At 48.0% G+C, this 14,768-nt stretch overlaps 2 protein-coding genes across 4 annotated transcripts in view; one reads left to right on the forward strand and one right to left on the reverse strand.

Annotated features, from left to right (window-relative positions):
- The first annotated feature begins 317 nt into the window (after nucleotides 1–317).
- On the forward strand, nucleotides 318–7,332 carry FABP3 (fatty acid binding protein 3). Its single transcript, NM_001287019.1, is given in 4 exon segments — nucleotides 318–456; nucleotides 3,405–3,577; nucleotides 5,600–5,701; nucleotides 7,052–7,332. Coding segments are annotated over 4 exon segments (402 nt in total). The 5' UTR covers nucleotides 318–383; the 3' UTR covers nucleotides 7,106–7,332.
- A 713-nt stretch (nucleotides 7,333–8,045) lies between these two features.
- ZCCHC17 (zinc finger CCHC-type containing 17) overlaps nucleotides 8,046–14,768 on the reverse strand; it is a 54,692-nt gene continuing 47,969 nt past the window's right edge. For all 3 annotated transcript variants that reach the window (XM_006102890.2, XM_014468257.2, XM_006102891.3), the window contains one exon: nucleotides 8,046–8,942. In XM_006102890.2, the coding sequence (XP_006102952.1) occupies nucleotides 8,781–8,942 (162 nt within the window). In that variant the 3' untranslated portion in view covers nucleotides 8,046–8,780. The remainder of the gene's footprint in view (nucleotides 8,943–14,768) is intronic.

Raw genomic sequence — 14,768 nt, forward strand, 5'->3', positions numbered from 1 at the left:
GCTCGCGGGCACCGCGCCCCCCACTGCTTCCTTCTCAGATTCCAAAGAAGATGTAGCGGCCGGGGAAGGAAGAAAGCCGGTGCTGTCAGCGCGCAGCTCCGGCGGGACTCGGCGGCCAGGCGCCCGCGCTGACGCAGGCTGGCCTGGCACCGCCGGGTGCCCACTTCGCCCGGCGCGCTGGGGGATGGGCGGCCAGCCCCCGGAGGGCGAGAGCCAGCCCGGGCTTCCTATTTCGGGAGCGGGATGGGGGTGGGGGCGGGCCACGCCTCATCACGTGACACGGGGGTTATTTAAAGCGGCAGCGCGGGCTGCGAGCCGGGGTCCCGGAGTCCTTCCACGCCTGCTTTGTCGTTTCTTCGTTATCAGCCTAGCCCAGCCTCACCATGGCGGACGCCTTCGCAGGCACCTGGAAGCTGGTGGACAGCAAGAACTTCGATGACTACATGAAGTCCATCGGTGAGCCGGGCTCGGGATGCTGGGCTGGGGAGGGTCTGGCCGCGTGTCCAGCCGGCGCAGCGCTCCCGCCCTCGCTGGTACCCTGCAAGCCTGCTGCATCCCTCCTGGTCAAGGTTGGGGGGTAAGGGGACCCGGCAAAGGTGGCAACCTGGACTAGGGCCTGTGCGGAGGGGGCTTTCGTGGTCTGAACCTGGCGGATTCCCACGTGGGGAGGCTCAAGGAAGCAGATATGCCGGTGATGTGGGGGTTGAGGGGTGCTTTTCGGGAAGAGGGGTATATGTTCTGGAGGGTTTGGCTAAAAAGGTGGGAGGCTAGCTAGGGGAGGAAAAGAACAGGAGCACGGGCGGTTTAGGAATTGTAACCGTGAACACAGGAAGGGAATGGTGCCGGCAGGGAGTGTACTATGGCCTACAGAAGCAGGGGATTCCCCGGAGGAGGGAGATGGAAGAGTGGGTAACCCCAGCAATGGGATATGGGGAGGTGAGCTAGGAACCCACAGTTAGCAACAACCCCTGCTTCACCATGTTGGGTAGGAGGATGCCCTTTCTCACCAGCCAGGCTCTGACCTTGCCTGCAGGGGTGTGTAACCAGGCTAATTTAATCCGGGTCTGAGCCTAGTGCTGAGATGGGGCAAGAGGCCCCCGCATCAGTGACAACCCAAGGCCTAGCCACTCAGTGGGGAGGGGTCCAGGGGAGAAAGCCATTGGACTTCCAGGGTGCAGCAAGGCCAAGACCTGCTAACCATGGGGGAGGAGGGGTGATGAGGGGAGTGGTCTTTGCTCTAGGCAGGTGTGGTGCTGGGTGCAGAAGGGTAAAAATTCAAAGAATCTTATAGGTGAGGTCCTTGGAGATTCTCATACCTTGCTTAGTTCAACAGATAGGGAAACTGAGACTCAGAGAAAGTAGGAACTTGTCATAAAAATTCCACAGCAGAGCAGAAAACCTGGATTTATAGATCTGCAACCCTGATCAGTTCCCATACGGGCCCTGTGGGCGCGGGAGTGGCTGGAAATGCTTATCTAATGATTGACCTCAGCCCTTCCTGAAATCCCCAGCTATGAGGTTATCCTAGACCTAGATCTATCTCCAGGCTGGGACAGGGAAAACTGGAATGTTGATCATGGTCAAGCTACGTTCCATGCCTTCCTCCCAGGGAAGGCGGGCTGGATTTCAGCAGATACCCAAAGGGGAAAAGATCCACTCCAGGCACCTCTCACCTCTGTTCCTAACCTTTTCCTGAAATAGGGACCACAATTGGCTCTTGAGGCCTACCTATGTCGGGCACTATGCCCACTGACTCCTGAGCTGTTGGGGAAGTTGGAATGCCCAGGGTTTGTTCCTCCTCCCAAGCCTCCCACAGCAGATTCCAACTGAAGACCTGGTCCCTGAAAGGGGTGGCAACATCCTTCCCACCATTGCTTCCTTATTTTGCCCCAGCTTGGGCTCGGGGACTGAGAGCCCACCCCGTCGGCTTTTCTTGTTACACTGGTAGAAAGGCTGAGACCCATGGGGGAGAAAAGTGCTTCCTCAGCTCTCAGTAAATAGCTTCAGCTTCATTTATAAGTAGAGCCCACCTCTTCCCAAGTCCCCCGAATTGTCAGCCCAGTTTCATTCTCAGTTCCTCCTGGTTTAGTTCTTCCTTCCCTCTCCAGAGGATCCCTTCCTCAAACACTCCACTCCTCCAGGTAGGTCTTAGGCAAACAGAACTCCCTCCCTGTGCAGTGATAAGGCCCAGCTCTCCTGACTCAGACAGCAGGGGGTGAGGCCAAAGTCCCTCACCGACCAGGCTGGGTGGGCCAGCTGCAGGTAGCTACAGAGGTAGCCCGTGCCCATTGTTTTAGACCAAGGGTTCTCAGGGGGCAAAGGTAGTACCAGTGATCACAGACACACATCGCAGGAGGCAGAATGGCCCAGGAATAGCAAACAGTTTTGGAGCCTAGATCAAATCTGGGTCAAGTCAAATAAATAATAAAACCCACCATTCAGGGCTGTTATGAGCATTTATAGTACAATAACCCAGGGAGGGCATGGGATAAGTTCCTCGCTGCCAACAAGCTCTATGTAGCCAGGCACGTTTGGGGACTCTAAAGGACAGATCACAGGGTCACACCTTAGACTTTGCCTACGGGCTCTGTTCCGCACTCTCTTGCAGGACACTTTGGGCTTTGCCCAGATCCAGGGAAGCTATGCTTAGGTCAGGAGGGGGTCTCCATCGGGCCTTAGACCAGGAGCCAGGAGACCTGGATCCAAGTGCTGACTGCACTACCACTTTAGGCCTCTCCTAAATCTGTACAATGAGACAGACAAACCCTTCGCCTACTTCCTCGATCTGGGATAAGAGACTTTGAAAATGTCTTGTTGCCGTATACAGGGGACAAAGGCACCGGTGCGTCTCAAGGTAGAAACTCCCAAAGGTGGAACACTCTTATCCCATGGCCTTGGAAGGAAAAGTCCACATTTCTTCCCTAGCCTGTGGCTTGAAAGCTGCTCAGGTGCCCAGCTGGGAGCCCCGTGCTCCAGCCCGAGGCACTATAGCTGAGCAGGTACGTGAGCTCTGCAGTCAGAGTTCAGATGTGTGACCCTGGGCTTCTCTGTGTTTGCATCTGTGAATTGGGGATAATAAATCAACCCTTCAGGAAGACTGCAGGATTGAATGAGAACACATATGTAGTTCCTACCACACAGAAAGCACTTAATAACTTATTCTAATCTCAGCTCTGCCACCAACTTGCTGCATAATGCCTTAAGTTCTGATCTGTCTAATGAGATCAACAGTGTCTCTTCACCACATAAGACTGAATAATTTTTTTAAAAGACCATACAAAGTCTTGGAAGGTCCTCATCCTCTTCTTCCCTCTTTCCCACATCCAGCCTGAGTTGTTCATTGAGTTCCTTGTACCCCGCCTCTCTCCTCCGGCTTATACTCATAACCTTCCCTCTGCTCTCAGGTGTGGGTTTTGCTACCAGGCAGGTGGCCAGTATGACCAAGCCTACCACAATCATCGAAATAAATGGGGACACGATCATCCTAAAAACACAAAGCACCTTCAAGAACACAGAGATCAGCTTCAAGCTGGGGGTGGAGTTTGACGAGACAACGGCAGATGACAGGAAGGTCAAGGTGAGTCAAGGAGGGGGCATGGGGAGTGCACGACGCTGAGACCCTGAAGGGGAGTGAGCTGGTAGTCTTGGAGGCTATTATTGCAGTGGGGGACTGAAATAAACAGCCTTAAAGCCTCTACAGTGCCGGAATGTTCCAGTGCTAAGTGCATGAGTCCTGTTCTCGTTTTCCTCCATTTTTGGGAAGCATCCACCAGCTGCCTCTGGGAGTGGGCAGCAGAGCCAGTTCTGACCTCAGTGTCTACTCCCGCTCCAGCTGGGTGACCTTGTGAATGACATGCAGTCACTCTGGGTTCCTTTCCTCTTCCAAGATGGGAGTGGTGTGGCCATGGCTGTTACCTCAAGTGCTTTAGGAATGATGCCCAGAAATCAGGGCCTCCACTGAGGTAACAGGTCATCCTGGCCTCCAGCAGCAAGGGAGGAAGCTGGGGACAAGGAGTGAGACCTACTCAGATGCTTCCTCTTCCCCAACTCCCACCTCCAGGGCTTGGCCAGTGACCCTGAGGAAGTATTTCCCATGCTGCCAGTCCACAGGCAGGACAAGCTATGATCCGGACAGGGCATTGTCCTGGATGTGTTTGTAGTGTCTTCTGAGCAAGCCTTAGTCCACATCCTCAGGGCTGTCACCCTGCAGTGGCTCTTTCTTTTCTTTTTATATATTATTGATTTCAGAGAGGAAGGGAGAGGGAGTGATAGAAACATCAATGAGAATCATTGATTGACTGCCTCCTGCACGCCCCCTATTGGGGGTCAAGCCCACAACTGAGGCATGTGCCCTTGACGGGAATCGAACCCGGAACCTTTCAGTCTGCAGGCTGACGCTCTATCCACTGAGCAGACCAGCTAGGGCTGCAGTGGCTCTTTCTTGGCAGCTTGCCTCAGGCCTCCCCTGGGCTAGGCATGGGAGAGAGGACTAAGGGCCTTTGACCTCTACAGACTCACATTCAGCCCTCAGCCGTTTCCCTTCCTCACAGCTGCCCCGGGAAGGATCTGGTCTCTTCCCTGTGGAGGAAGATGGAGCTCAGCCCAGAATTGCAGGGGATGCTGACAGCAGAATTGGGATGGTGCCCAAAGATGCAGCCTATCTGGGAAGTGGCTGCCCCTACCACATGCCTATACTTCCTTGAACTAGCCCACCTTGAGGGGCAAGAACCCCAACTAAAGACAACAGTAGTTCCCTGGGATGCCTGGCTAAAAATAATTTGCTGAATGGGCAAAAACGAAGAAAACTAGGAATGAGATGTATCACCAGCACCCCCATCCCCCAACATATGTACACAACCTTCTCAGATTCTTCTACTGAACTCTGCTCAGTCAGGGTCCCTTAGCCTGGCCTAGACCTCCCCAAATTCCTAGAGGAGAGAATGGGAGAGCTGCCAAGTGAGAACCAGCTGATGCAGGCTGGTAGTACCCGGAAGACTAAGTGGGCATTTGGCCAGGGCTGTGGGACACTACAAGGGCACCCAGTCCCAGGCCCTGGCAGTTGCTGCCCACTTGTCAGCTGAAGGGGTCACATGATGTGGACCAAGAAGTGGGGTGGGAATACAAAGCAGGGGCCTAATTTTCTAATACCCCCCAACCCCAAGGGTCTTTTAGATGTTATACGTGATCACTAGGCTGGAGTCTGAGGACTCGCCTTGCCAGTCTCTCCCAGGGATATGGGCTGGTACATGACCCTGTCTTAGGGACACTGGGGCTGTGGCATCACCTACAATACAGGATAAATGCCCGTCAGAACACTGGCGCTTTTCAGAGCCAGGCTGGCTGGCTCCGCCACACTGCCTGCCTCTCTGCTTGTCCAGCACTAAAGGCCCCTTCCCAGCCAGGCAGTACTGGAGCAGAGGCTGGAGGTGAGCTGGATATCCTGCAGGGCTGACTGGAGGTGGGCTGCCTGGGCTCTGGGCCTAGCACCATCATTAGTTGGGCCAGAGGTTAAGTCCTCTGTGGCCCAGGGACCAGACCCCATGCTGTCCCTCAATCACTCAGATTACATACAGCTCAGGCCTCTACCCTGTTTCCACAGTCCACCGTGACGCTGGATGGAGGCAAACTTGTCCATGTGCAGAAATGGGACGGGCAAGAAACAAAACTTGTGCGGGAGCTCGTGGATGGCAAACTCATCCTGGTAAGATGGACAACTCTGGAGCCTTTCCCAGTTGGTTACTACTGCTGCCCCTTCAGCCAAGCATGTCGTAAAAAGTCAAGGTCTCCCCCTGGCAGCACTGGAAGCTGGGACGATGGAGGGTGGAGAACATGCTGGGGTGATAGTGGGTGGGAATTTTCTGTGTAGTGCTTTGGACTCACATCTCAGGCCTAGGTTCAAATCTCCACTTACAGGCTGTTATGGCTTTGGACAAGTCACCTTCAAGTCCAACTGCAACAATAGCAACACCAACCCTGGAGGGCTGCTGGGAAGTCTGAATAAGACCGTGGACATAGAGCACAAAGCGTCACTGACATGGGAGGGAGACAGCAAATGCTCCACAGCCTTAGTTTCCTGTGTTGCTGCCTTGCCTTGCCCCAGAGATAGAAAGCAGGGCCAGATCTGACCCCAAGTCCCTAGGAAAGGCTCCCACCTTCCATCACAGTGGTCCCTCTCCTCCCTAGGACTGTGCTGCCACATGTAAAGCCTTTGGGCAATAACAGGCTGGTGACCTGTGGGGCACACCTCATTCCAGCCCCACCTCCTCTCAGTGCTTTTCACGCCTGGCCTATTGCCAAGTACCTGAATAGAACTGGGCAGGAAGTGACAGTCAGGCTGGCAGATCTGTCTGTTCAGGGACAAATCTGGGGGTCTCAGTGGAGAATGTAGACTTGAATGAACACCCTCAGGCCTGGGGACAGAGACAGCAGCCAGCCTTGGTCTCTATGTCCTAATTCCACGGGGCCTCAGATTTCACTCTGCACTTCATGGCAGATCTTCGCGGGGCAGTGCATTCCTGCACTCACACAGAGCAGGGTCCTTGCAGAGTTAAGAATGAGGTGCCTACCTCTGGCAGAGATGTAATATGCAGGACCAAATACTCCCTGGGCAATCAGCTATGGTGAGACCATGGGCCTGGCTTTATGCCAGGCTGGATGGTGGTGGTTTAGGACTCTGGTCCTGGGATTACCCAAGTTAGGGAAGGAAAGGAGGTTGGCCTAGCACAGCCCTTCCCTAAGAGTCTCTGAATATTTGCATTCACCTATTGTATAGACACAACATGCTAGGCGCCATCTTCGGCATTAAGGATGAAGGGAGAAGAATGGTGCAAGGGAAAGAGAAACACTCTAGATCTTGACCAACTTCCTCTCAAAACTCATTTTCCCAAATCTCTAAAAGAGAGATCACATGTGTAACTTAGAGACCTGGTGTAAGTATTAGAAAAAATATGTATGTCAAGTGCTGGGCATATAGTAGGCCGTCAATAAATGGAGTGCTTCTAATGTTTGTTCCCTCACCCCTGCCCTAATCGGACTCTCTCTTTCCTTCCAGACACTCACCCACAACAATGTAGTGTGTACGCGCACTTACGAGAAGGAGGCATGACCAGCCCACTGCTTCACTGACTGCTCCGCTGCCAACTGGCTACCCCTGGACTCAGCACCAGATTGCCTCGTCTTTTCCTCTGGCGTTTTTGTATAAATCCACCTTGGGGGGGAAATTCTTCTGGGGTCAGGTGCACCATCCTGGATACAGTTCCAGTTCCCATTGTGTTTGTCTGTCTTAACTGCATCCAAAGAGTGCTCTGAGGTCAATAAAGCAGAGCCAAGGCCACCCAGTTGCCTTCTTGCCTTTGGTGACATGACTCCATGAGTCTGTTTCCCTGTGTCTGAAAGTGGGCAGAAACGCCTGCCTGAAGGTCACTCAGGAAGAAGCACTGGATGACACTGAAATGGACAGTCTCTGGGACGGTGGTAGCTGACCACCTTACACATACAATAGAACAGCTGTACCTACACCCTGCCTTTACTTCCTCCCCATGGCCAAATGAGCTAGTCCAACCTGGACTAACCAGTGGCAGGGCTTCCCCAAGCTTGGCTACTGGACTAGCACTTTGGGCCACCTGCACTGAATGCCCTTGGGTCTGGACAGTTGTCCTTCTCTGCAATGCTGTGGTCTCCCTTTTTCCAGAATGTAGGCTCAGGACAACGGATCCAGGCTTGTGCCATTTTGGTGGGAAAAAATGCCCACTGGCCAAGATGACTGCTGAGCTCCCACCAATGCCCAGACCATTACTCCCAGTTGTAAATTCTCACTGGTTCTCTAATCAGCTCAGAGGGAAGAGGTCATCTGATTACAAAAGGGAGGGCTTATTAGTGATAAGGCTGTGACCTGCTAGTACATCTGGCTCTGAACCTCAGCAGACCTTTCTCCACAGTCTAAAGTTACATATTAAATGTTTTTCTGTCAACTTGTAGACCCAGTGACTTCTCCGTCTGTAAGCTACCTGGGAAGAGGTATAACAGCAATAAGAACTTTCAGTAAGTTTAAAACCAAACACACTTCCATTTAGTGCCAGGCATTTAAGGAGGAACCTGAAGTGGAATCCATTGACTCCTAGTATTAAACACAAAGTAAAGCAATGATCTTAGCTCGAGCTGTCTGGTTTGGTGGTCTGGCAGAATGTCACACACAAGCTCAGTCACTACAATGGTTTCTGGCTGCGGAACACTGGCTGTCACTTCTAGCATAGCAGAATCATGTTAGGGGGATGGAAAGAGTGAGCACCACTTCTTATGTTCTCCCTCAGACTGCCAGGCTCCCTCCCTCCATGCCCCTGTGTTGGATACAACAGAAATCACCCACCAGTCAGCCCAGGGTGAACCAACAGGAAGGGGCCAGTCACACTTCAACTACAGCCAGACTCCCTTCCACAGCAGTAACTGGCTCTAGCCTGGACTCCCATAGGAATCAGGCTCTGGCAGTGACAGCTGGAGAGGGTAAAAGGACCTCCTGCTGAATGAAGGAAGTTGGGTGAATGGATGGGTGAGCTGCAGGGGTCACTTGCAAATGGACCAGGAGTGACAAGGAAACAACAACTCATTCAGGCAGATGCTTTTGACATCTGGCTCCCTGCAGCATGAGAGGAAGCCGTCTCCCAGTGGGAGAGTCATGGGGTGGGAGGCCATATTCTCACTACTGAGTCTTTCTAGGAGCCAGGGCTGCAAGGCACAAGGCTCCTGGGTCCCTCTTCTCTCAGCCACCCCCTCACTCTGCACTCTCACTCCTTGTGCTTCTTCTTGTGCTTCTTCTTCTTCTTCTTCTTCTTTGCTGCCTTGCTGTCCTTTGATGTGTGCCTTGCCCTCTTGCCTGTATCACTCTCAGAGTCTGAGCTGTCAGAGTCAGATGACTTCTTGTCTCTATGTTTCTTTTTCTTCTTTTCCTAAAAAGAAAATTTAAAAATTCAACATTGTGTATGTATATTTGCCTTTAAAAATTATGACATGTGATCACTAGAGGACCACTTGGTATACAAAATATTAATTAAAAATAAATTATATCTTCAAGTATTAACAAGAAAAAATGCCTACAGCAAGTAAAAGGATCAAGTCCTGCTACAGTATGTATTCTAGATTCCAGTGTGTTTAGCATACATACCATACAATGTGTATATGTATATTTACATGTGCCTGTATATATTTAAAATACACAGAAAACAGTGGAAGGCACACAAAGTAGTAACAAGTATTACCTTGGGAATGTATTGGGGTCTTTCACTTTTTACTTCAGATAATTGTCCAATTTGATTTTTTTAAAACAAGCATTTATTACTTTCATTTGTAAAAGCAGATATTGAAGCTGAAAGGAGTCCTTAGAGACCACCTAGTCTACCTAGAGAAGGCCTCACATGCCCAAGGGCACAGGCTAAGAGAGTAATAGATTTAGGACTCCTGACTCCCAGTCTGGTTTCTATTAGCTCCTGCTGCCAGGGTAAATAACTGCCATCAATTAGTAAGGCTCTACCTGCTGCCCTTGAATATTTATCATCTCTAACTTCATAACAATCTTATAAGATTTTATTGATAAAAAATTAAGGAAGAACTTCCTCAAAACTACCCACGACACCTTGCTGCCAGAGTAACAGCACAAACTCATAAAATATGGGAGGCAGGTTCCTAGGCTTTTGTGGGGTGTGCTGGGCAGTTTTTCAGCTTTGCATCAACCTTCTTGAATTGTAAATGTTTATATTGCCTTAGTAAGGTTTCTAAGAAGGAGAGATTATGGGAAGAGAAAGAAACAGAGTAGAAGAACACGAAGCTCCTGCTCCTATAGGCTTTCAACCAGCATCCTGAAAGCTGTGAGTTTGCCTGAGTGATGCACCAGGTCTTAGGAGTTGGCAGTGAGAAATAGAGAGAGAGAGAGACAGACAGACAGACAGACAGACAGACAGAGACAGAGAGAGAAAAGACACCAAACCAGGTGTTAGAGACTTGAGCTCTGGCTTTGCCACTTACTATTCTGTAACCTTGGGCACATTATTTCACCTTTACCAAGTTTCCTCAAATGTAAACAGATAAGAATAGAAAAAAAAAGGCAAGAGAAAGGTCACATGGCTGTGGTTAAGATTTAATGAGATAGTATCTGTGGCTGGAGAAGCTGAAAGCCACTTGCCCCAGATCCCACAGGCAGGGTTGGGATCTGCATGTAGATCACGGGATTGGAAATCTGAATTTTCCTCTGTAGCATACAGTCCCTCTTCCTATATAGTGCTAGAGGCCTCCTGGCATGATGATCACTTACTAATTATGTGACTTGAAACAGGAGATTTTTTTGAACCTTAGTTTTCCTTCTAGTAAATTGCAAGTAATAAATATCTACTTCAAAGGATGCTATGAGTATTTCACAAGACAAATTCTAACTATAGTACCTGATACATGGTAGACACTCAGGGGTAGCTAGAAGTATTGTATTACCCTCTCATTTCAGAGAACTCCCAGAATGTTCTGACAATTTGGCTATGTATCTATGGCAGATAAGCCAAAGTTTTGAGAGGAGATTAAACAAAAAAAAATTTTGGAGTCTCCAATAGAGTAGAGAGAGGGGAAGCTTCCTAGGCCCACATTACCAAGCTATAGGAACCATGACTGGGAGGAGCTGAGAGTTGGCAAATCAAAGGTTTGGCTTATGGTACTGCACCTTCCTGGGTGCCAAGATCATGGAAGCCCATCACAGACTATATGGGCTTAGGAGTCTCACAGGCTCTGCCCCTTAGGTAAGGCAGGGGCCTGGGGAAGTAAATGAGCAAATGCAGAGTCTGGTGCCCATTCCCTCAAAGCCTGGCCCAACCTGGAAAAATAAATGAGGACGGAGAGTAATAATACTTCCTTACATCCAAGTAGCACTAGTTTATCAAGCTCTCTGCATCCCTTATCTTTTTTAAAAAAAATATATTTTTATTGACTTCAGAGAAGAAGGGAGAGGGAGAGATAGAAACATCAATGATGAGAGAGAATCATTGATCGGCTGCCTCCTGCATGCCTCACACTGGGGATCGAGCCCGCAACCTGGGCATGTGCCCTGACCAGGAATTGAACTGTGACTTCCTGGTTCAAAGGTCAACACTCAACCACTGAGCCACACCAGCCAGGCCTTTTTTAAAAAAAAATCACCACCTGATGATATGTTTCCATTGATTCTAGAAAGAGGAAGAGAGGAAGGGAGGGAAGGAGCGGGGGGAGAGAGGGAGAGGGGAGAGAGAGAGAGAGAGAGAGAGAGAGAGAGAGACAGACATCGACGTATGAGAGCTACATCCATTGGATGCGCCTGACCGGGGACAGAACTCTCGACCTTTCTGGTGTACAGGACAATGCTCCAACCAACTACATCCTTTACTTTTTTTTTTTTATTAAATATATTTTTATTGATTTCAGAAAGAGGAAGGGAGAGGTAGAGAGATAGAAGCATCAATGAAAGAGAAACATAGATGGGCTGCTTCCTGCATGCTCATGGGGGATTGAGCCCACAACCTGGGCATATGCCCTGACCAGGAATGAACTGGCGACCTCTCGGTGCATGGGTCAATGCTCTACCACTGAGCAACAGAGGTTGGGCTGCATCCCTTATCTTACAATAACAATCTGGTAAGGTCAAAGTTCAGGAATTATTAGTCCCATTTTAGAAATGAAAAATTGCAAAGTAGAGATGTACAATGAGTTCACCCATACTATAGTGATGAGAATGCGGTACTTTCTTACTCAGAGTTTGGCATTATTTACACTTTGGTCTCTTTCAAAGATGCAGGCTCAGAAGGAACAAAGAGAAAAACAAATCATTTGAGAACCCCGGCATGCTAGCACATGTACTCTATTCAGCAAGGAGGAATAACAGACCTCAATCTTGATGCAAACCGTCTTTTGCAACCCAAGCAAAGAAAATCTAGTACTCCAGCAGATGGCATCATTTTCATTGTGTGTCTTATCTTGAGCTAGAGAAGAACCATCACTTCACAAGTTGTAGTTCAAAAGGAAAAGTTGGGAGTTAGGGCAGAAGAAGATGGACAGCCACCAAAAGTGAAACTAACTTTTGGTTCCTCAACTGCATTCATGGGGGAAATGGAGAAGATAAAGGGTAAAGAAATTACCCAGGGGTGTAAGCCCTTGGCAAACAGGCCAGGAGGGACATGGGAAAAGAAGCCACTGCTCAAAACTGCTCTCTAGGAAAATCACTTGTCCCATGCCACAGCAGCTAGCCCACCCATTTTCTCTACAGTTCTGGAACAGTATAGCAGCAACCCAGTGTAAGAGAAAAAGCAAAGCAAAAGCTGAAATGGGAACAGCTGTGAGAGGGGAGTAACAGCAGCTAACATCTACTGAATACTTACTTTTCTAGATGCTGAGCTAGGCAATTCCACACATTCTTTAACCTTCACAGCAAATCTATTAAGTGGGCATAACTTTCCCTATATTTTTAGGCAAGACTTATAACTTCAGAGATATTGACTGAGATAAAATGACTTGCCCAAGTGGTAGAACCTGTATTTGACTCAGGCTGGAGGTCCCAATGTGGATGTTCTTTTTTTTTTTTTTTTTTTTTTTTTTTTACAGAGAGGAAGGGAGAGGGATAGAGAGTTAGAAACATTGATGAGAGAGAAACATCGATCGATTGTCTCCTGCACACACCCTACTGGGGATGTGCCCACAACCAAGGTACATGCCTTGACCGGAATTGAACCTGGGACCCTTCAGTCCGCAGGCCGACGCTCTATCCACTGAGCCAAACTGGTTACGGCGTGGATGTTCTTTTGAGCCCTGTCTAGATTATAGGCAATAACTAACTTAGTACTTCCCAACTAAAAGGCACTGATTTGGCCAGAAATCAAACAAACAAGCACTTTACTTTTGGGAAATAAGAATAGTGCTTTTCTAACCGGTGTGCTGCAAGAATTTTTAAAACATGCAATACCTGACTATTTAGCCAGGGGCACTGACCTCTTTTCCCTTAGATTTTCAAATAAAAAAATGACAACAGCCAACACAACAATAGCCGTCCGGTGTGAATGATCAAAAGTATACCTACACTTTTTGTCAGAAGTGGCAAAAAAACAAAACAAAACAAAAAAACACTATATTCTGCAGAATTTTAGTAATTTGTTTATGTGTGCCATGAAATGAAAAGGGCTGAAAATCGCTGGGATAGACGGTGATTCCTGGCTAGAAGTTGCCTCTAAGGCACCAGTTTATCATATATTGGAAAAGGTAAGACCAGAAGAAGTTTTATTAATCAACTCACAAATATTTACTGAATTTTACTATCTATGAAGTTCTTTAAAGACCCATGGTTACATACAGTATTGCTTAGGCAATGAGAACACAAAATTTTTTAATAGAATTCAGACAAATAGAGAGTACTATTTGCACTAATAGTAGATGCAAAGTAAACACACTCATTGAGTGGAGCCTGGCACCATTCCTCCAAACCTAAGCCAACCTCATCAAACAAGGGAAATAATAACTCCTTATAATCATATAGTACATTTATTCATCAAATATTTACTGAGTACCATCTATGAGCCAGAAATATCTATTGATTAGTCTTTTATAATAGTTGAATGAGGTCAGAAATTAGGAACCAGAAGCCTTCAAGGAACAAATTATCTAATTAAGGAGAAAGACTAATTAAGATAGTAGGCAGTCCATAGAAGTGATGTAAGAAAAGTACAAAAAAACATGCCATGGACACGCAGGGAGAGAAATCAATCATGCCCGACGAATATGAGGATGGCTTCATGAAGGATATGTATGTATTGTGCTCTTGAAGAACTAGTTTTGGCAGGTGGCATGGTGGTGGTAGTGTTGACAGAGGAAGGGGAGCAAGGGCCTTCCAGCCAAAGGGAAGATAGAATGAGGCAAATGCTTGCAAGATCTTTCGAAAGCAACAAAGTATCCCGTGTGGATTATTAACTATGCACTGGATCCCATCCCTTCTCTCCTACTCAACATCGGCCCAGGGATTGTCTCCTCTCTTTTGCATCAATTTTTCCTCTTTACTGGCTCATTCCCAACAACAAACAAACAAACAAACAAAAACCCTCTGAACAATTTTAATCAGGTTGTTACCCCGCCATTTTACTGAAACAGCTCTTGTCAAAGTTACCCATGACCTTCCCATAGCCAAATCCATGGTCAATTCTTGGGCCTCATTTACTTGATCAGTTGCATTCAACACAGAACATTTCCTTACAACACATTCCTCATTTCACTTCTACCACATTCTCTTATTTTTCCACCAACTTCCCTGGCTGTTCCTTTTCAGTCTTCTTTGCTGATACATACTTATCTCCATAATATCTATAAAAGTTGGAGCACTCTGGGGCTCAAGTCCTCAAACCCCTTCTCTCCCCTATATTTACTATCCAGGTGATCTCATATATGAATTTACATACCATCTATATGTATCCCAAATTCATGTCTCTTTTTTAAAAATGAAATATAATTGACATATTATATTAGTTTCAGATATACAATGTGGTGATTCAATATTTATGTACATTACAAAGTGAAACCCACAATAAGTCCAGTTACCTTCTGTCATCCTACAAAGTTGTTACACTACTGACTATATTCTCTCTAAATGTGTATCTCTTACCTAAGCCTCTCCTTTAACTCTGAACTATACATCCAACTGCCTACTCTACACATCCATGTGTATATCTGATAGGCATCCCAACTCACATGCCTTGCCTCTGCCCAAACCTACTCCCAGCTTTCTT

The sequence above is a fragment of the Myotis lucifugus genome, unplaced genomic scaffold, assembly GCF_000147115.1.
Source record: "Myotis lucifugus unplaced genomic scaffold, Myoluc2.0 scaffold_438, whole genome shotgun sequence".
Lineage (NCBI taxonomy): Eukaryota > Metazoa > Chordata > Mammalia > Chiroptera > Vespertilionidae > Myotis > Myotis lucifugus.